The following is a 19,072-nucleotide window of genomic DNA, read 5'->3' as shown; positions in this document are numbered from 1 at the left end:
TAGAGGACTCCAATGGAGGGACCTCCCCTTGGAACCGCAGCTCCACATTTCCCAGGAGGAGAGACGGGGCGGACTTTGTGTTGGTTCTTCCCAGGTCCCCCATTTTCAAGGTCCCTCGGATGCCCAAGGCAGGGGGCTGTCCCCGGGCGGGTCCCGGCCCCGCCTCTCGGCCCGCCCCCACCCGCCCGGCGCCCAGTCCCCAGACCCGGCCCGCCCCTGCGCCCGCCCCTCCGGCCGCCCCTCGGGCGCAGCCAGCCGCACACTGCCAGTGCCCACACCGAGCGGCCGAGGTCGGGTCTCCTCCCGTGTCTGTCCGCTTCTTAGACCGGCCATGGAGCCAAGCCCCGAAGCCGAGGAGGAGCGCACAGTGCGCGAGGCTCTCGGGCGCTACGAGGCTGCACTGGAAGGCGCAGTGCGCGCGCTGCACGAGGACATGCAGGGGCTGCAGCGGGGCGTGGAGCGGCGAGTGGCCGAGGCGCTGCGCCTGGCCGGTCCGCTGGCGCGAACCGTGGCGGAGCTGCAGCGCGACAATCAGCGGCTGCAGGCTCAGCTCGAGCGCTTGACGCGCCAGGTGGAGGCGCTGGGCTTGGCCACAGGGTTGTCTCCCGCGCCCGGCACGCCCAGCACACCCAGCCCTCCGCCCGCCTCTGGGGCTCCGGAGCGTGCGCCCCGGCTGGGCACCGCACGCTTCGCCAGCCACGCCACCTTCTCGCTGTCCGGCCGGGGCCAGGTGAGCCTGAGGGAGCGCAGGGAAGTTGCACCGTGTGAGTGCAGGTGCGTGTGCGCCTGCGCGTACGCCAGGGAGTGAGGTTCTGCGCCTTTGCCCGGAGTTCGTGCACTGGCGCTCGTATTTTGGGACTGGGCTGTGCTTCCATCGGCCGCTGGGGACAAGGTTCCCGCCACCACCTCGGAGCTAAAGAGGGCAGGGAAGGCATTGCTTCACCTCTCTGCTGCCCCCTCCCTTCTTGGGAACCGGACTGTGTTTTCCCTTCGTCCCAAGACACTCAAGGGCGCCCAGGTATGGGCCCTGGGCTTGTTGTCCAGGTCAGCACCTTCATTTACGCGTCTCCCGCATCGCTGCTTCACCGAGGCCTGACGGCCGCGGTTGCTGATTAACCCGAATTGAGAACTGAAGTCCCTGGGTGTACAGGAAGGGAAATGCCGTGTGGTCTTGCTCAGCCCAAGCCGGAATGGTGGGAACCCGGCCCTGCAGGGGGGCAAATCTCTGCTCATTCTGGGCGGGCCACTCTGGATTGGCCTTGAGCCCTGTCGGGATTTCTAGGGTCAGTGGCTGGCCAGAGGCCCACACCAAGTGGGGGCAAGGGAGGGAAGAGGAGGGGCGGAAACCGGTGTGGACCAGTCACTGCTGTGATCATGGGCCTCCTGGAATGGCAGGTGGCCCTTGGGTGGGGTTTTTCCATCCTGACCAGCCTGGTGCTCTGGGGTTGGGTTTCCAGGACTTGAGTCTGGACATGTTGCACCTGCTCCCCCTGTTTGGCTTAGGCCGTGGGCATTCAGCTCTCCTGCTGTGGGCTGGGCTGCAACCCAGGGGGCCAGAGGGGTCTTTGCTGCTGGAGGAGCGTGCCTGGGAAGGAACTGTTTCCATAACCATTAGTAGCCACTGTGCTGCAGCCAGGAGCTTCTTATGGGTCTCCTAGGCGGGTGCAGGGTCCCAAGGCTTTGAGCTGTCCTCCACTGCTTTCCCAGGCTACAAGCAGGAGGCCCAGGGCTGGCTGCAGGGCAGGGTGGGGCTGGGGCGCTGTGTGCACAGCTGGGCATGGCAAGAGCCTCCAGGTATGAGAGTGGAGGACTGTGCAGGGCCCCTGGAGGCTGGGCAGAGGAATGGGCTCTGTCCTCCAGGGCGGGACTTTCTTCAAGCTGACCCCTTGGCCAAGCCCCTGGCTCTCCCTGCGCTCCATGTGCTGTGTATGACAACATGGCTGCACTTGTGTGTGTCATGTGAGCTGGATGCTGCATGTCTTCCATGTAAAGTCGCTTTAGGGAGCACACACGTGCTTGATGACCTGTGTGCTTGGCCGCTTCTGGGGTTGTTGTAGTACACATTTGCTGCTTTTCTGCCACGCTTGCAGCTGACTCAGCTTTAAGAAAAGCAGTAGCTACGTCATCGACATGGATAAGTATATACAGGCATATACATACATGAACATGTGTGGGTTCTCTCCACAGAGGGAGTTCGCCACTGCTCACCAGGCCACCAAGCTAGTCTGCTTCTTCTTCTTTCTGTTAGATTTATTTATTTTTATTGGAAAGGCAGATCAGATTTACAGAGAGGAGAAACAGAAAGATTTTGCATCCATTGGTTCACTCCCCAAGTGTTCGCAATGGCCAGAACTGAGCTGATCCGAAGCCAGGAGCCAGGAACTTCTTTCTGAGTTTCCCAAATGGGTGCAGGGTCCCAAAGCTTTGGGCCATCCTCTACTGCTTTCCCACGTCACAAGCAGGGAGCTGGATGGGAAGTGGAGCATCTGGGACACGAACCGGTGCCATGATGGGATCCCAGGACTTGCAAGGGGAAGACTTTAGCCACTGAGCCATCGTGCTAGGTTCTGAACTTGTCTTCTTGGTCATGGGTAGTAGATGAAGGAAGGATGCAGGGTCCCTGAGTTTCTGCTCACCGACTCAGGGATACATGGTACTGGGAAGGGTGGCTCACTTGTGATGGCCAAGGATGGGTGGGCCTGACAGATGCAGCGGTACATGGATAGGGCTGCCTGGGGCATAGTATGGATGTAAGAGTTGGAGGATGCCTGGGGCCCAGGCAGGTGTGGGTGCAGAAGTGGAGTTGTTGGTGTCATGCTCAATGTTAGGGGCCATGGACATCCAAATGAAGGTGGATTCCCTGCTGTACTGCTCCCATGAGTAGTTGAGGCTAGAGGTTAGGGGTGAAGTGAGACGGTGGGCCAGTCTTTGGGGCAAACATAAGGAAGGAGTCCTGGGCAGAGGCCTTGGTCAGAAAAAGCACAAGCCAGGCCAGATAGCCACCAGAGAGCCAGAAGGACTTGGCTGGGAAAGTTCTGGAAATCAGACGGTGGGTGTGGAGTTGAGAATGGAGACTCAGGCAGGGAGCAGCTTGTGGTTTCCAGAGAGGCCTGAAGGGCAGGGAGCAGCTGGTCTCTTGGAGGGGCAGAGACCCCCTGGCCTGGGTCAGCACCCCCTGTCCTCCTGCCTGCAGTGGCCAGTGTCCACTTTTTTTGCTACTGGCCCCCTTTGCCAGCCCTGCAGGAGCACCGACCCCAGCCCTGAGCCAAGCAGTGAGCAGGGCTGTGTGGAGTCACACACATGTTCAGGCTCCTGTGCGGTGAGCAGCAGCTTGTGATGTGGCTAAGGATTGGAGCTACAGGGTGAGGCTGAGGTGTGGACCAAAGACACGGTCACTCATGGCTGGGTGCCACATGGTTGCTTGGCTGGCGTCTCACACTCTAGGCGGGGGACGGGGGCCTGCACATGATGGTCTTATCTGTGCCCATGGCCCAGTGGTAGATGGGGCTGATTGTTTTGTGGAAGGGTCTCGTGGCATTGGTGGCATTTAGAGTTCCTTTGGTTGTTGATTCTGGAGCCGCAGGAGTGGAAGGTGGGTTGATCCACACAGAATGTCCTGAACTCAGTGTGTGGATGCAGAGCCCTTGGCCATGTTCTGGCATGGACTGGCAAGGAAGTGTGGCAAGGGAGAAGGGACCATCGGAAGAGGAATCAGAGTAGACTTCCTGCAGGAACCCAAGACCCTGGAGCAGATAGAAGATAGTCTGGGAGCATTTGTGTGGGGTTTCCTCCCAGCTGAACTCAGTTTCCCTGTGTCTAAACCACGAGGATTAGCTTTGGCTTCATTGGGCTTTGTGTGTGCCCTAGTCGGGCAGCGGGGAGCTGCTGCTGTGAGCCAGCTGGAGTGGGGGTGGGAGGATGGGGCAACCTGAGCCCAGGCTCGGGCCCCAGGAGGCTGGGGATGGGGGGTGTCTGGAAATGTCATCGATGGCTTCGCAGGAGCCACTGGGTCCCCGGGGCCGAGGCGGAGGAGTCCCATGGGAACAGCTGCCAGGAGCTGGGTGTCGGAGGGCCGGCCGTGACAGAAACCAGACCTGTTTTATCTGCCTTCCTTTCCCTGACACACTGGGTGATAAGCGAGTGGAGTGCTTAGTGAGGCGGCGGGACGGAGTCCTTGCAAACCGTGGTGGGAGGGCAATGGGGCCCGTGGTGGTGGGAGCTGCCTTTGGTGGGGGCAGGGGGCAGTCTGGCCCTGTGGGGGTGGTGTTGGATGGGCATGTGGGTCCAGGGGCTCTGTCTGACCAGGAATGGGAGTTGGGGGGGGGTCAGGTAGCACCTGGGAGGGCTGTGTTATTCCTTTCCCAGCAAGAGGGTCCTGTCCCTCTCACTCCCAAGCTCTCTTCCCTCTTAAAACAAAGCTGAGGTTGGAGAGCTTGGCAGGAGTGGGGTGTGGGGGGAGGTGTGCAGGCCAGCTGAGGACCCAGCTGCTGCACAGGTCTCTGGCTTGCTTCCTCAGACCATTGCACCCCTGCAGGAGCAAATCGGTCTCTAAGGTGAGCTGGGACCCTGGGAGGGAGGGTAGCATGGTCTGGCTGCAGCGTGCCAGGTGCTGGCCTTGCGAAGGTTCCCTGGCCTCGATCTACTTCCCCCGTTATCTGGCTGAGACAGTCAAGCCCCCGACCCCCAGCCCAGGTCCTAGGGTGAGTCAGGCTTGGGGCAGCACAGGTGCAGTGTGAGTTCAGGGGTATCCCTCTCTCCAACCTGGCCCTGAGGGATCTGGAATAGCCCTTGCCTCTGGGGAAGGAGTGTATGTTGGGGGGGGTGGTCAGGCCCACCACTCCCCACCTCTTGTGCAGAACTGTTACAGAATCTACTTCCTGTCTGGTCACCTGGGGCATGGCCCAACCTCAAGGAAGTGGGGGTACTATGGGAAGGAGGTATCTAGGAGTCCCTAGAGAGACCCACATTCCTGGGAAAATGGTTTCGCCATCAGCCTACAGGGACCTGTGGAACCTGTTGGACCAGAGCTGGAAGGGTGAAGGGACCAGGAGACACCCCCCCACCATCACCCCACTGCCCTGGAGCTGAGCAAGCCCTGGTGGCAGGGGCACTGGGGTGTGGTTCTGGGCACCCCTTGCCACCCCTCTGGAGTGCCACCCCTCTGGAGTGCCGGGGGCCACCCGGCACACTCTCCTAGCCTCTTCCTGGAGGCTCTCCCCGGCTCTGAGTCTTGCCCTCTCCCACCTCCTGGGCACTGGCAGGTGGTCTCTCAACTGGCTTCTATGTCTGCCCTTTCCTGGGCTGGTGCCCTGTGCTTCTCCTCTCTCTCACTGCAATTGAGCTCTTGCCTACGGAACCCCATGAGTGTTGTTTAGAGTTTGCCTTGCCCTTGGGTACCTACTTCTTTTCATCCAAGCTTCCTCCATGTTCTGTTGGGGTCCTTCTGTCTTCTCACTCTCCAGCCCCACAGGCCTCTCCTGCTTTCTGAAATTGAAGTGCCTCATCCCAGGCCCCCAGTACCCCCTGAGGGCCTGCGACTATCATTTCTTCATTTCTCATCCTGATGTCCCAGGGCACACATGATGTTCCAAACACCAATCCTTGTCACCCCAACCCTGCTCTGTCCTGCCAACGCCTGTCGCCTTCCAGTGCCAGCCTCCTGTTGGCTCCTGGAGGGGGCTTCTCAAACAGTTGGGGTGTCTAAGGAGTCATGTCCAAACCCTCGGGGTGGGCAGCTTGGGCTGCACTGTGCTGTCCCAACTGCCCACATCCTGGGCATGCGTGATCCCAGTGCCCACGGCCTGTGCAGACACTGGTCATGCTGTTGCCAACGCCTCCCCTCCCCGTCCTCCTGGTTCACTCTGGACTTGGCTCAGGTACCCCTGCTTCCCACGTGCTCCCCCGCTCCCATCCTGCTGGGCATCCTTAGGGGCTTGGCCTCTCTATGGGGCTGACCCCTGCTTCCCCCATAGCTGACAAGAGGGGCTGGGCTGTCTGGGCCCAGGGCTGAGCTGTTGTTTGTCTGGGAAGCTTGCAGGCCTTGGAGTCAGCCTGGAGGTGCCTAGAATGGGCACTGTCAAACTCTGAAGCCACACTTTTAACAGATAGTATCTCTCCTGGTCCCTCATGCCAGACAGACCCCTACCACCTGCCTCCACAGGCATGCACAACCCTCCCCACCCCCTGCCTGGAAAGAGGGGAGCTCTCTTCTTGGCCATATCTCTGGCTGGGAGACTGTTTGACCTTGGGCAGTGCCTCTCTGAGCCTGTGGTGCCATCTGTGGAATGGGTCTGTTATCCTCTGCCAGGGAGAATAGAGCAAGTTGGCCAAAGAGGCATGTGGGGACCAGGGCTGCTGCTTGGGAGACATCCGAATGGTTCTTGGTGACCTGTTTCTGGGACAAGGATGCTAAGGGCCAGAGGGGACATGCTGAGGACCAAGGCACACGATGGGTTGGCCACCAGCCAGGATCCCGGGCTTTCCTGCTGGCTGTCAGTCTCAGCTCTCCATCTGTCCCCTGGTCATAGCCCTTGTATGTGTGTAGTGGGCATAGTTCTCCGTCTGTCCCCTCTCTGCCCACAGTCCCAGGTGTAGGGGAGCCAATCAGCCCTGTACCTGTGCTTGCACCTGGGGATTCCTGTGTCCCACATAGAGGGAGGGCTCCATGTGAGGGGTCCACAGCCTGGGGGACCTTGTGTTTCTGGCTTCCTCCTGCTCCCTGCACTACGGTCCACTGGTCTTGCCTGAGGGGAGGGGTGGGACCTCACTTGCTCATTTGGAACCTCCATCCAGGTTTTGCCTCATTTCTATGGACTCTGTCTTGGGCCCAGGGATCTCAGGGACTCAGCAGCTGGTGTGGCCATCCCAGCTTGCTGTATGACCGTGGCCCATGCCTGTCCCTTCTGGGGGATTGGGGGGACCTGTGTGGTGGGGAGCTGGCTCCTGATGTAGCGGCCTCAGTGGTGTGTGTGTCTCTCTGTAGAGTGTGGATCATGAGGACACCAGTGAGCCGGAGATGAGGAGGGCCTCCAACTCGTGCATCCTGGACAACGGGCACCTGCCCGGGGCAGGTACGGACCGAGAGCAGAGGAGGGCTGCTGGGAGGCCAAGGGGGTCAAGGCCTTGCCCACTGTCTGTACCAGGTTGTCCTTTGGCTGGTGGTGGTGGCAGGGGAGGACTGTGAGACTGAACCCCAATAGGCAACAGCTACCAGGAGAGTGCCTCATTCAAAATGAAGTGGAACTTCTTAGACCCAAAGGGAAAGGGAAAAATTAGGGAAGTAGTGAGCTTCCTGTTCCTGGAGGAAAGTAAGCAGGGACTAAGGAGTGGTCTTAGCACTAAAAAGGGTGGGTACTGGAGTACCACACCAACTGGTATTGATTGTAGCAGCTACCACGGAGACTAGGAAGGGGCAGCTCTGGTTGGAGGAAGATAGCCCCGGGGGAGGCCAGGGAGTCTAGAGTGGGTATGGAAGCCTTCCCGGAGGAGGTGGCCATCGCAGCTGAGCTCTCCTGCTGATCCCACATTGCAGGTCCAGGCGACAGCCCCACTGAGGTTGCACAGACCTTCCCGACCCCGGGACCCTCCAAGCCTCGCCCCGTGAGTCTCTCCTTGCGGCAGCCCCACCAGCCAGTCACAGCCATCACCCGCGTCTCCGAGAGGTTCTCTGGGGAGACCTCTGCTGCCGCTCTGTCCCCCACATCTGCTGCAGTCCTGGCGGGTTTCAGCCCAAGCCCCAGTGAGGCCACCACCCCCTGGACTCCCAGTCCCAGTGGTAGGAGCAGGGGCAGCATGCTGTGGGGTGGAGCTGCCTCAGGTGGGAGAGGGTGGGCAGGTGCTGGGAGAGCCCAACTCTGCATGGTGTGGGATGGCACCCGGCCTCATGGGGGACTTCTGATCAGAAGCCAAAGCTCGGGGTAGAAGGTGGCCTCGTCTTTGCACGTACGGCACAGACCCCTCCTCCTGAGCCCACTGGAGTCCAATGGGAGCTCTCTGGGCTCCCTGAAGGGGACTTTAGGAGCAGTGTTTGCTGGTCACGTGGTACAGGTGGCATCAGAGAGCAGGCCTCTGGATGCTGCTGTGCTGTGCTCCCCTCTGCTGACTGCTGAGGCAGGGAGCAGGTAGCTGCTGCTGCTGCCAAGCTGCGTTTGTAACTCCTCTCCCTCTTTTCGCCCTACAGATAAGACTCCCTCTCTTACGCGGTCTCTGTCAAGCTCTGGCTACGGGATGGTGACAGCAGGCAAGCGCAACGACAGGTGAGTCAGGGCCTGGTTCCAGCTGCCCAGGCTGTCTGCTGAGGGCCCAGGTGCTGATCCTGGGAGCAGGTGTGCTCTGTGGGCTCGTGTCTCCACATAGCTAGGCAGGCGGAGAGAGGCAGTAGAGCTTGTTGGAGGAGTTTGTTTAGGGAACTTGGGCTGCCACTTGGCTTCTCTGTGGGCCCTGAAAGGTCAATCTGAGATCAGGCGGTGGGGAGGGGAGGGCCTCAGACCCTGCTGCAGGAACGAGGGTAAGAGAATGTTCTACTTTGTCTTCCTCCATCTTAGTTGGCAACAGCGAGTATCACAGCTGGATACCTCCCAGCCACAGGTGGAGCAGGAATGCAGAGCTGCCCTGAGCTGGGCTGGGCAGCAGGGCCCCTTCCTCTGGCTTCTGGACCCATCATCCCCCAGACCTGCCACCTGCACTATGTTTGGCACTGGAGTTGGGGGAGGGGTAGACTTGGCTTTTTTTTCCTTTTCAGTAATAGAAGTTGAATTGTGAATTTCTGGCAGATTGTGCCAGGGGAGAACAAGGAGGGTCTTATCTAACTGGGACAGGGAGGGCAGCCTGATCCTGGTGGTGCTGGGAATCATCTTGCTTGCAAAGGGGGTCCCCTGCCCTCCCCAGACACTGACACTTGCCAAGGGGCAGTTATGCCCCATGTCCCTTCCTGAGTTGGACTTTTACCAGCCAAGTCTGCTTTAATTCAGAGAACCTACAGGGACTAGAATCCTGGCCCGGAAGTACCACCTCAGGTGCACCTGTCTGCCTCCTTATTGCTCAGTGCTGGACAAGAGGACCTTGTCAAGGGGAGATGAGGGGACCCAGTGTGACCAGGACTCCGTGGTTCTCTCCTCAGCCCACCACTGGTGACACCACCTCAGTCACCTCCATCTCCGTCGCCGCCAGCCACGACTCAGGCCCCGCGCCAGGGCGAGCGTCGTCGGGAGCTGGTGAGGTCGCAGACGCTGCCCCGCACCTCGGGGGCCCAGGCCCGCAAGGCGTTGTTTGAGAAGTGGGAGCAGGATACGGCCGGCAAGTACGGATCTGAGGGGTGTCAGGCAGAGGCCCCCTGTGTTGCGGGGTTACTCAGAGACCCCTGCTGGGAAATAAATGGCAGCTAGAGGTGGGGAGCTGGAGGGAGTGGGTGATCATTCCAGAGACCAGCGAAGGAGGGTGTCGGCTGTGTCTGTGGGCATTGAGGCTGCATGCGGATCCAGCATCTCTTTTGGGCATGTAAAGCGGGTGGCACAGACCCTGGACTGGGAGGCAGCAGCTGCAGGGGTGGCCCCCACACCAGGCCTGGCCTCTCTTCACAGGGGTAAGGGTGAGACCCGGGCCAAGCTGAAGCGGTCCCAGAGCTTCGGCGTGGCCAGTGCCAGCAGCATCAAGCAGATCTTGCTCGAGTGGTGCCGCAGCAAGACCTTGGGCTACCAGGTGAGTCTGGGCAGGGGCCTGACTGAGCCTCCCAGAGCCCCCAACCTTCAAGAGCGCCCCTCTGTAGGCTGGGGCCAGGAGGAGCCAGAAGGAACCTAGCCTACTAGGGTGAGCTCTGGCAATGTGGCGTGCCTGAGCTGGGCAGGGGCTGGGAGAACATGCTCGTGAGATTGCATGGGGGCAGCACATGGGTGAGGGGTGGGGAAACTGTGGTCGTGCCATCCACACCATCGGCCCACTCGCCCTGCCTGCAGCATGTAGATCTGCAGAACTTCTCCTCCAGCTGGAGCGATGGCATGGCCTTCTGTGCCCTGGTGCACTCCTTCTTCCCCGATGCCTTTGACTACAACGCACTGAGCCCCACGCAGCGGCAGAAGAACTTCGAGCTTGCCTTCAGCATGGCCGAGTGAGTATGCTGGAACCCTAAGCCCCACAGCGGGGTGGTCTGTGGTCCCTGCCCTGGCTGGGGTGCTTGAGGGCAGGGAGGCTTTGGGGAACCCTGAGGTTGAGGCCTGCAGGAGGATTTGCTCTGAGGGCTCTGTTGCAGTTGCCCAGTTTTCTGGGGGGCATGGAAGGGGGCGGCTGGGAGGCCAGCTCCAGACCTGGCAGAAGGGGTGGTGAGCTCTGGCTGCTGGTCAGCAGGAGATGGGAGAGCCCCAAGGACACTGAGCAAGTGGATTTTGTCCTGAGCAACTGGGCTTTGCATCCCTGAACACTGTTCCCGCACTGACCATGAACTCGCCTTGTTGTCGTTGTCATTATCCATCTTTAGTGGCAGTAACAGAATCCCCAGGCCTGGTTCATTGATCGGGGATGGAGGTTTGTCTTGGCGCACAGTCTAGAGGCTGGACAGTCTAAAACCGAGGGCCTTGTGTTGCCCTGGCTTGATGGGAAGCCTCAGGCTGGGTGTGCACGTGTGTGAGAGGGGAGGGGCTGCAGGGACCTCCGTACTTTGTGATAGCTGCTTCTCTTGATTGCTTACCTACTCTGTGGAGAGCTGTACCCTTCCATCGTGAGAGCTGGCCGGCCACTTGTGACCTGAGTGGCCCCGAAAAGGTTACACTGCCTACCAACCCTGTTGTACCAGGAACCAAGCCTCAACATGAGTTCTGGGTGGGGACCTGTCTTCTTAAGTCCTTCTCCCAAAGGAGAAGATTAGGGGAGGCGGGGACCAGCTCTGGGAACAAGAAGGTGGGTGTTTCAGAAGCTGGTTTTGGGGATGGATTGATTGATGCACTGGCTGGGAGCAACGCCTGTAGCGTCAGAGGAGTTGGCAGAGCAGGGTCTGTCTGTGAGGGCGGGGAGTGGGCAGGAGGGTGCTGGTGGGGGGAGTGGAGGGAGAAAGGACAGGTGCTCACTCCAGCCATGGAGGGACCCTCACTGAAGCTGTCATTGTGTGTGTGTGGGAAGGAAGGAGGGGAACGAGGCAGGCACAGGGTAGCACCCTAGGGTGACAACGCTGTGGAGTGGGCATTGGACTTGGGACAGATGTATGTGGCCAGCTTGCAGAAGGGACCCGCTGGATGACTCCTGGCCCCTTCTGCCTCCCCTCCTCCTGCATCTTACCAGGGCCTCCTGTTGGCTGAGCCCATGAAGAGATGGGAAGGTCAGGATGAGGGACAGACGATTGCCGTGGGGGCTGCCTGGCGCTTGGCTCGCTGATGGTCCAGGAGAAGGGTGGCCGTCTTCCAGGCTGATTTTCCTTGGGGGTTGGGGACATATGGACTCTCAGCCCCTGCACATTTGCTTCTCTGAGCCTTCCTTGCAATCTCGTGTGCTGCTTGGGTTGAAGGAAGCTGACCTGCACTCCTCACTCTATTCCTGGCCCACCCAAGCCCCGAGCCCTGCCAGGGTGGAGCCATGCCAAGGAATCTCATCACCCACACTTGGTAGTGGAAGCCGTGCCTGGAGCAGAGGCCGTGTGCTCTGGCTGCTCGCTGGGTGGGGCGAGGCAGCTTTGGGCTCTAAGCATCTCAGCACAAGTCTTTTTTTTTTTTTTTTTTTTTTTTTCTCCCAGGGGGAGGGCAGGGTGGGGGGCGATATCCTTCCTGGCCCATTGCATCGTCTTGGATGGCGTGCCTAGACTCTCTGGGTCCCCTTGAGGTCACAAGAACTCCTTGTATACTTCCAACCCTCTTTAGTCGCGGCTGCTCGGGATTAGCTGTCATCCTAATTGCAGAAACAGCTTCAGAAGAGTAAGTTGTGCAACTGTATCCAGACGCAGGGGAAGTCGGGCCAAAGCACAATGCTAGTGGGGTAAGGGGGTGGGGGCTGGCTCCCCAGAGGAGGCCCAGTTGCTGGCTGTCCAGCCAGGGCGACTGTCAAAAATCAGACTGTTAGAGTGGGTGGGATCTGGGCCCTGATGTGGGTGCCCCAGCACCCGCCCTGACTGAGGTAAGTCCAGGTTCCACTTAGAGAATTATTTCCTAAATTGCGACTGGCATTTAGGTGCCAGTTCATGTTCTGGCCACCTCGGTCACTGCCAGCCCCTGACTCAGCTAGGATGTCCTGGGTCCCAGTTGGGTGGCCCCACACCCCAGCTGGTAGGGAACACAGCTCCCCTCAGCTGCCAGAGCCAGAGCAGTTCTAGACGGTGCTTTTCCAGCGCCGGCTTGGAGCCCGTGGAGCCTCCAGACTCTAAACAGATGTTTCTCTTGGTCCTAGCCTGGGGAGGTGGTGGTGGAGGCTAGCCTGGGACCTCCTCCTCCTTCCCCAGAGTGAACAGGGGAGCACAGACCTTGGCCTGAGCCTGCTGCCCCGTGGGGAGAGGAGGACAGTGCCTGTGTGGGGAGCCTGTGCAGGAGTTTCTCTTGGGAAACCCTCAACAGAACACAGGGTGGGGTGGCTGGGGTCTCCTGGGAGAACAGCTTGCAACACCCAGGGTTGGTTAGGAAGGCTGGTGAGACAACGCAGTGCCCCCAGCTTCAGGGTCTGCCCAACATCAGGAAGGAGATCTTTCCAAAAACTTCTGGGAGCAAGTACCTTGAAGGCACAGAGATGTATCCAGGACTCAGGCTACAGTGAGCGTGGTGTGTGCTGCCCTCCTCCCAGTCATTCAAGGTCCCAGAGCTTCGCTGGGGCTTAATCTGTGTGAGTGATGCGGTGCTGACAGCGTAGTGGGCATCTCTGGCTTGACAGGTGTTCATTCGTTCGTTTGGGGGCCTGGAGCCCACAAGACCAGCCCCTTTAATGGCAGAGGTCCAGTGGGTTGGCGCCTGCCCCCTCCCTTCTCACTGTCCCTACTGGACGGAGCCAGAGCCCAGGGCAGGATGTGTGGGGCCGTGGAGCCCTGTGGCCATGGTGGAGGCTTCCCGTTTGCCCTGCGGGGAATGTGTTCTGCTCGGGTTTCACAGTCGAGAGGGGCTTCCAGGCTATTTGTGGAGCCCATGTGTCTGTCCCATACCAGTCACTGGCTCTGGCATCCTTCTGCCGCATTTAGAGCTGGCTTAAAAAAATAAAAATAACCCCCAAGTCCCCGCCCCTTTCTGCTGAGATGCAGGCCTCCGCGCCCTCCCCCCCACCCACTTCCAGCCAGGGCAGGGCAGGATAAAGCTGCCTTCCACAGGCGTGATTGACACTTTTTCCTGGGAGCTTTTCCCAGGAGATTTGCCACACATCGCTCTTCCTGTTATACAGGTGCTTTTTTATTTGTTGATATAATATAAAAGGCACTGGGGCCTCTAAGGTGTCCTTCCTACGGCTCACCAGCTTCCCTTCCCGGTCTGTGCTTGGAGTCTGTCCTCCACTGCAGGGGACCTTGTTCTTACCTTGTCTCCCCGGGGATAATCTCTCTGCCACTCTGCTTTTCAAATAAATAAAATAACTCTTTAAAAAAAAAAAGGAACCCTAGAGGTGGTGGCTAGTGTTGGGCCCTGTAATGCCTGCCTTAGGAACCCCCTGATTCTTTTTCTTTGTTTTTTTTTTTAAGACTTTTTTTATTTGAAAGAGAAAGAGCTTCCATCTGTTGGTTCACTCTCCAAATGGGCTACAAATGCCAGTGTTGGACCAGGTGGGAGCCAGCAGCCAGGAGCTTCATCTTGTTTCTCATGTGGGTGCAGGGCCTCAAGCACTTGGGCCATCCCCTGTTGCATTTCCTAGATGCATTAACAGAGAGCTGGATCAGAAGTGGAGCAGCACTTGAACTGGCGTGCATATGCTATGCCGGCACGGCAGCTGGTAGCGTTACCCGCTATGCCACAGTGCTGGCCCTACCCCTATACTCGTGTCTACGTAAGCGTAACAGTGGAGTGGAGGCACCCAGATGAGTGAGCTCCTACTGCCCTGGTTACCAGGCCTTGTCCACGGCCCACTGCCCAGCCTTTCTCGGGCCCCGGCGGCCAGCGGTGAGGCAGGGCCGTCAGAGAGGTGACCGTGCCTCGGAGTGAGGTGTTGGGATGGTGCAGCTTCTCTCCAAGGCGTCCTCAGCAGCGGGCCTGGGACGGGGAGGAGCCCTCCCGAGGGCCAGGTGATGAACAACAGATGCTTATGATAGCTTGGAAAGGTGAGCCCGGTCCTGGCTTTTTTGGAAAGACTCCAATTTGTAGTCCTTAACAGTGGACAAAGCCGCTTTGCACGTCTGCCCTTGTTAGCAGACTGCCCGTCCCGGCACGCAGCCCTGCCCTCACCTCGCCTTGCTGGCTCACAGCGGCTTATTGGGTTCCCTTACAGCTTGCTGAGGCGAGGTTGGGATCTGGGGCAGAAGTCTGCATTTCGCCTTGACCTTTGGTGTCTGACGAGAGGCCTGATGTTAGGCCAGCGCCACCCAGCAGGACCGTTACAGCCTTGCTTTGTCTTGGGGGAGCTGAGCACGAGTTGCCCATCCCACAGGGGGGGCGAGCAAAGCCTGGTAGAGCCGTGGGGTTCTGGGATAGGTCCAGGGGAGCCCTCAAGTGCTTGCTGGAGTCTTCCCTGCAGCTGGGCTCTCTGGGAAGCAAGTAGGCATGGATCAGATACCTTCTGATGTCAACCAAGGAAGAGGGTGGCTGGCAGAGCCAAGTCTGCACCTGTCTTCGCAGATTTCACAGCCTGGCCTCTTGCCCTGTGGTCCATTTAGCATGTGAAGGCCACACATGATATTAAAGACAGCAGCAGTTAACAGTGCTGACGTTTGGGGAGCCCTTTGGCTGTGTCCTGTGTGAGCTCACTAACCCTTACTCCTTTGGGAGAAGGGGATACAGGCCGGAAGGGCTAAGTGTGTTGCACAGTTCTGCACTCTGAACAGTTAGGCACTTACTCTTTCATTAAAAAAAAAAAAAAAAAAAAAGGCAGATGTCCCTGGAGCCTGCAGCTGCTGGACACAAGGCTGCAACAGTTGTCCTTGCAACACAAGGACAAAGTATTGTGGGTTTGTCCTCTTGACTCTACATGCGAAGGTTGCAATACCCAAGGGGTCCCCGGCATGCTGCAAACAGCCAGTCAGGTGTTGGAGGGGCAGGGGTTGGCAATTCAGAGACCACTGCTGCTGTTTCAGGACTCAGTGCTCAGGTGCATGGGCCAGTGTCCTTTTGTTATTTATTGATTTTAAAAGATTTGTCTAGGGGACAGCATTGTGGCGTAATAGGCTAAATCTCTTCCCGAGGCACTAGCATCCCATATGGGCATCAGTTGGTGTCCCAGAGGCTCTACTTCCGATCCGGCTCCCTGTTTGTGGCCTGGGAAGGCAATGAAAGCAAGGCTTTGGGACCCTGCACCCACATGGGTTGCCTAGAAGAAGCTCCTGGCTTCTGGCTTTAGACCAGCCCAGCTCTAGCCATTGTGGCCATTTGGGGAGTGAACCAACGGGTGGAAGATGTTTTCCTCTCTCTCCTCTGTAAATCTGACTTTCACATAAAAATAAAATAAAATGTACTTATTTGACTGAATGGTAGAGATAGATCTTTTATCTGATGGTTTATTCCCTAAATGGCTGCAATGGCCAGGGTTGGCTAGACATAAACCGGAAGCCAGGATTTCCTCTGGGTCTCCCACTTAGATGGCAGAAATCCTAGGACACGGGCCATCCTGCATTGCCTTCCCAGGGTCCTTAGCGCAAAGCTGGATTGGTGTCACACGCTGTACTCTGATCTTCTGCACCCCTCCCAACCCCCTCAGGGCACGGCCTTGGCTTTGAATGTCATTATCTTGCTTCTGTAAGGCCTCCAGCCCCCCACCGGGCGCAGGGAAAGCCATGGTGTGGCGCTGGTGCTCACACTGGTTGGAAACTAAACCAGTGTTTCCGGGGGCAGGAGGCACCGGCCCTGGGATGTTGGGGCTGCGATGGCAAGATGATTCTAGGCAATTTTTGACAACCCATGGGTAGGTTGTGAAATCTGCTTAGTTGTTCATAATCAGCATTATAAAGGAGAGGAGGGGAAGAAGGATACACATGAAGTATGAGTATCAGCAGTAGCAATAAGTATTTCTATGAAATTTGAATCTGTCAACAGTCCTCCCCTCCCGTGCCTGTGGCAGGCAGGTCCCGGGACTCCCCCAGGGCACCAGCATCCACTCTCAAGTCACCCACCCGGTCCTCCCGTGGGCTTGCAGCAAGAAAAAAACAAGTGTGTTTAGGTGCAGTTTTTAAAAAATAATAATTTCAGTCTGTGGTGGGGTGAGTCTGTAGATGTGTAACCTTTGGGGAGGAAGCTGGGAAGAAAGAGAGAGAGAGAGAGAGAGAGAGAGAGAGAAGTATCTTCCCATCTGCTCGTCATGCCTCAAAAGCAATGGCCAAGGCTGAGCCCAGGCTGAAGCCAGGAGCCCATAGCTCCACCCAGGTCTCCCGCACAGGCGGCAGGGGCCCCGGCATTTGGACCACCATCACTTACCTTCCCAGGAGCATTAGTGTTGAGCTAGATTGGAAGTGGAGCAGCCAGGACCCAAACTAACCTCAAGTGGGATGCAGGTGTTGCAAGTGGCAGCTTAACCCACTGGGCTAACAGCACCAGCCTCTTACTTTTTGTTTTGTTAGTTTTATATTTATGCTCGTAGTCCTTTCTGGTTTCTCAGAGACTACTGATAAACATTTTAATTTAAAATTTCACTAAAACTAAAATAAGCTGGTCTACTTAAAACGTATGAATTGTGTAGGTCATCCATGGATGAGGGAAATCTTAAAATATCTATTTATTTATTTGACAGGCAGAATTAGAGAGGGACGGACATTTTCCATCCACTAGTTCATTTCCTACATGGTCATGGTAATCATGGCTGGGCTAGACTGAAGCCAGCTCTTTCATTTGGATCTCCTACGTAGGCGACTTGGGCCATTATGGCCTGCCTAACCAGATGCTTTAGTAGGGAGCTGGATTGTGAGTGAAGTGGCCAGAACTAAAACCAGTGCCCATATGGGATGCTGGCATTGCAGGAGGCAGCTTAACCCATGGAGCCATAACTTCCGATTATTTAAAAACCTTGTTGGCGGGCACTTGAAAACCTGGGGCTTCTGGCTGGATCCAGTTTGGGAATCAGTGACGATTGTGGATCGCTGGGATCACTGCCCTGATGGGGACTTTGGTGTTTCAGGAACCTGGCCAACTGTGAGCGCCTCATCGAAGTGGAGGACATGATGGTGATGGGCCGCAAGCCGGATCCCATGTGTGTCTTCACCTACGTGCAGTCCCTCTACAACCACCTGCGTCGCTTCGAGTAAGCCCTTGATTCCACAAGATCAGCCCCAGGCCGGGATGAGGTCTGGGACCACCTGTGCCCTCTCCCTGAGTCAGGATGACCCCCCCCCCCAGGGGCAGTAGCCCCTTGGGGAGGACACACAGTGACTGCCTTCATGCCCGGCTTCCTGATGAAGCCCGCGGAGCTGGGCTGCGATGTTGGGCTCCGGAACCAGAGGAGAGAAATGGTGCTACGTAACACTTCCTTGAGAAAATGCCTGTCCTTGCAGATTCTGGAAAGCTAAACTACAGCTCTCCCTGTGGTGATTTTTGAGCCCTCGGTTTGCCTGGCTTCCGTTGAGAAGGCAGGTTCTTCTACTTCTTCCCACCAGCCCTTTCCTCCCCCTCTCTGGGCCAGGGCCCGCTGCCTTGACAGCTTGGCTGGGAAAGTGGTGGCTTAATCCCGCCCATGTCCTTGCCCTCTGCCCTCCAAGGCTTCCCAGGAGCCCCGACACGCATGCCGCTCTTGAGGGGTGGTTTGGTTTGCATCATTTTTTAGGAAATTTTGCTGCAAATATTTATGAAAGCCAACTCCGTCTGTACTGTTGACCTGTTTGTACATAAAGAGATGTGTTGGAGCAGGTGTGGGATCCTTTATTTCCCATCGGGAAAAGGTGATTCTGGGGCTTGAGGGTGTGTCCCCAAGAGAAATCCACCCGGGTCCCGTGGGAAGGGGGGACAATCCCCACCTCAGCGTCTGCCTGTCCGTCCCCCGGCTCCATGGCATCGAGGGAGTGTGCACAGTGAGATCCCCTTGGCACATCTACTCTCCTGAATAAGTAAGGGTACTAAGGGGCAGGCTTTGGGGCGGTCCCATGCTTGGGTGGGTGGTTCCTGAACTTGGAGGAAACTGTGAGCAGTTGGTCTAGTGTTCATGGCTGTTGGGTGTAGGATTTTAATAGCAAAATCTCTGCAGTGCGGCAGCCATTAGCTTATTCAAGCATCCTTTTGTGATTGGGTTGGATTTTAGCCAGGCACTTTTTTTTTTAAAGGAATAATTTTATTTGAAAGGCAGAGCTCTGTCTTTTGTCCAGCGGTTTGCTCCCCAAAGGGTAGCAACAGCCAGACGGCAGGAGCCTGGAACTCAGTTGGAGTTTCCCATATGAGTGCAGGAACTGAAGCTCTTGAACCATCTTCCCCTGCATTCCCAAGGTATGTTACTTAGGGGTGCTGGGTCGCAAGTGGAGTAGCTGGAACTTGAAGTAGCACTCTGATATGGGATGCCAACATCACAGGCTGCTGCTTGACCCACCGCACCACAATGCCAGCGCTTAGCCAGGGGCTTCTCAAAGTGCCCTTTAAAGGAGCTAGTTGTCTTCATGCCCTGCAGTGGACTCTCAGCTCTGGTGTCAGTGTGTCCCCTGTGCCGCGTGCTGGGGATGTCATGAGGGCCGTGGTAGAACCTGCAGCTCGGGGAGCAGCCATTGAGGTATCTTTGTGGGTTCAGGACTGAAGTCTTGCCTGTCCTTCGGGGTCTCTCACCCTGGGAACTGTTCTCTTTTCCAGCTCTCTCTTGTCCCTTGTAGGTTTGGGAAGTTGAACTCTATTCTTAGCAGAGGCGCATAGCTGAAGCTTAGGGTTTCAAATCTCAAGCCTGTTTGGGAACCCCAGGGCTCTATAAAAAGCATGCCTGCGTGTCACCGAGGACTCACACATGTGGGGTGGCATGCCCCCAGGCTGTGCTCTCCGCACCACTCCTCTGCCCATTAAACAGAGTGAATCCTACCAGCACA

The 19,072-nt window shown here is 57.5% G+C and overlaps 1 protein-coding gene across 2 annotated transcripts; it reads left to right on the top strand.

Annotated features, from left to right (window-relative positions):
• The first annotated feature begins 331 nt into the window (after nt 1-331).
• SMTNL2 (smoothelin like 2) lies at nt 332-17,452 on the top strand. 2 transcript variants are annotated; one of them, XM_041001260.1, is made up of 8 exons: nt 332-730; nt 6,983-7,070; nt 7,532-7,774; nt 8,180-8,255; nt 9,119-9,298; nt 9,579-9,696; nt 9,951-10,102; nt 17,197-17,452. In XM_041001260.1, exons 1-8 carry the CDS (start codon nt 332-334, stop codon nt 17,321-17,323), a joined length of 1,383 nt encoding a protein of 460 aa, XP_040857194.1. In that variant the 3' UTR covers nt 17,324-17,452. The 2 variants fall into 2 exon arrangements, with proteins under 2 accessions (XP_040857194.1, XP_040857195.1); XM_041001261.1 differs by lacking the exon at nt 7,532-7,774.
• Nucleotides 17,453-19,072: the final 1,620 nt, after the last annotated feature.

This window comes from Ochotona curzoniae, unplaced genomic scaffold (genome assembly GCF_017591425.1).
Source record: "Ochotona curzoniae isolate NIBS_2020 unplaced genomic scaffold, NIBS_Ocur_1.0 scaffold_2453, whole genome shotgun sequence".
In the NCBI taxonomy this organism is placed as follows: Eukaryota; Metazoa; Chordata; class Mammalia; order Lagomorpha; family Ochotonidae; genus Ochotona; species Ochotona curzoniae.
This window is presented reverse-complemented; position numbering and strand designations above follow the sequence as displayed.

Excerpts from the sequence above, each read along its gene's own strand:
- SMTNL2 (XM_041001260.1), top strand. The coding sequence starts at position 332 with ATGGAGCCAAGCCCCGAAGCCGAGGAGGAGCGCACAGTGCGCGAGGCT. Across the intron at positions 7,775-8,179 it reads CTGGACTCCCAGTCCCAGTG|ATAAGACTCCCTCTCTTACG; the intron begins GTAGGAGCAGGG and ends TTCGCCCTACAG. Across the intron at positions 10,103-17,196 it reads CTTGCCTTCAGCATGGCCGA|GAACCTGGCCAACTGTGAGC; the intron begins GTGAGTATGCTG and ends TTGGTGTTTCAG.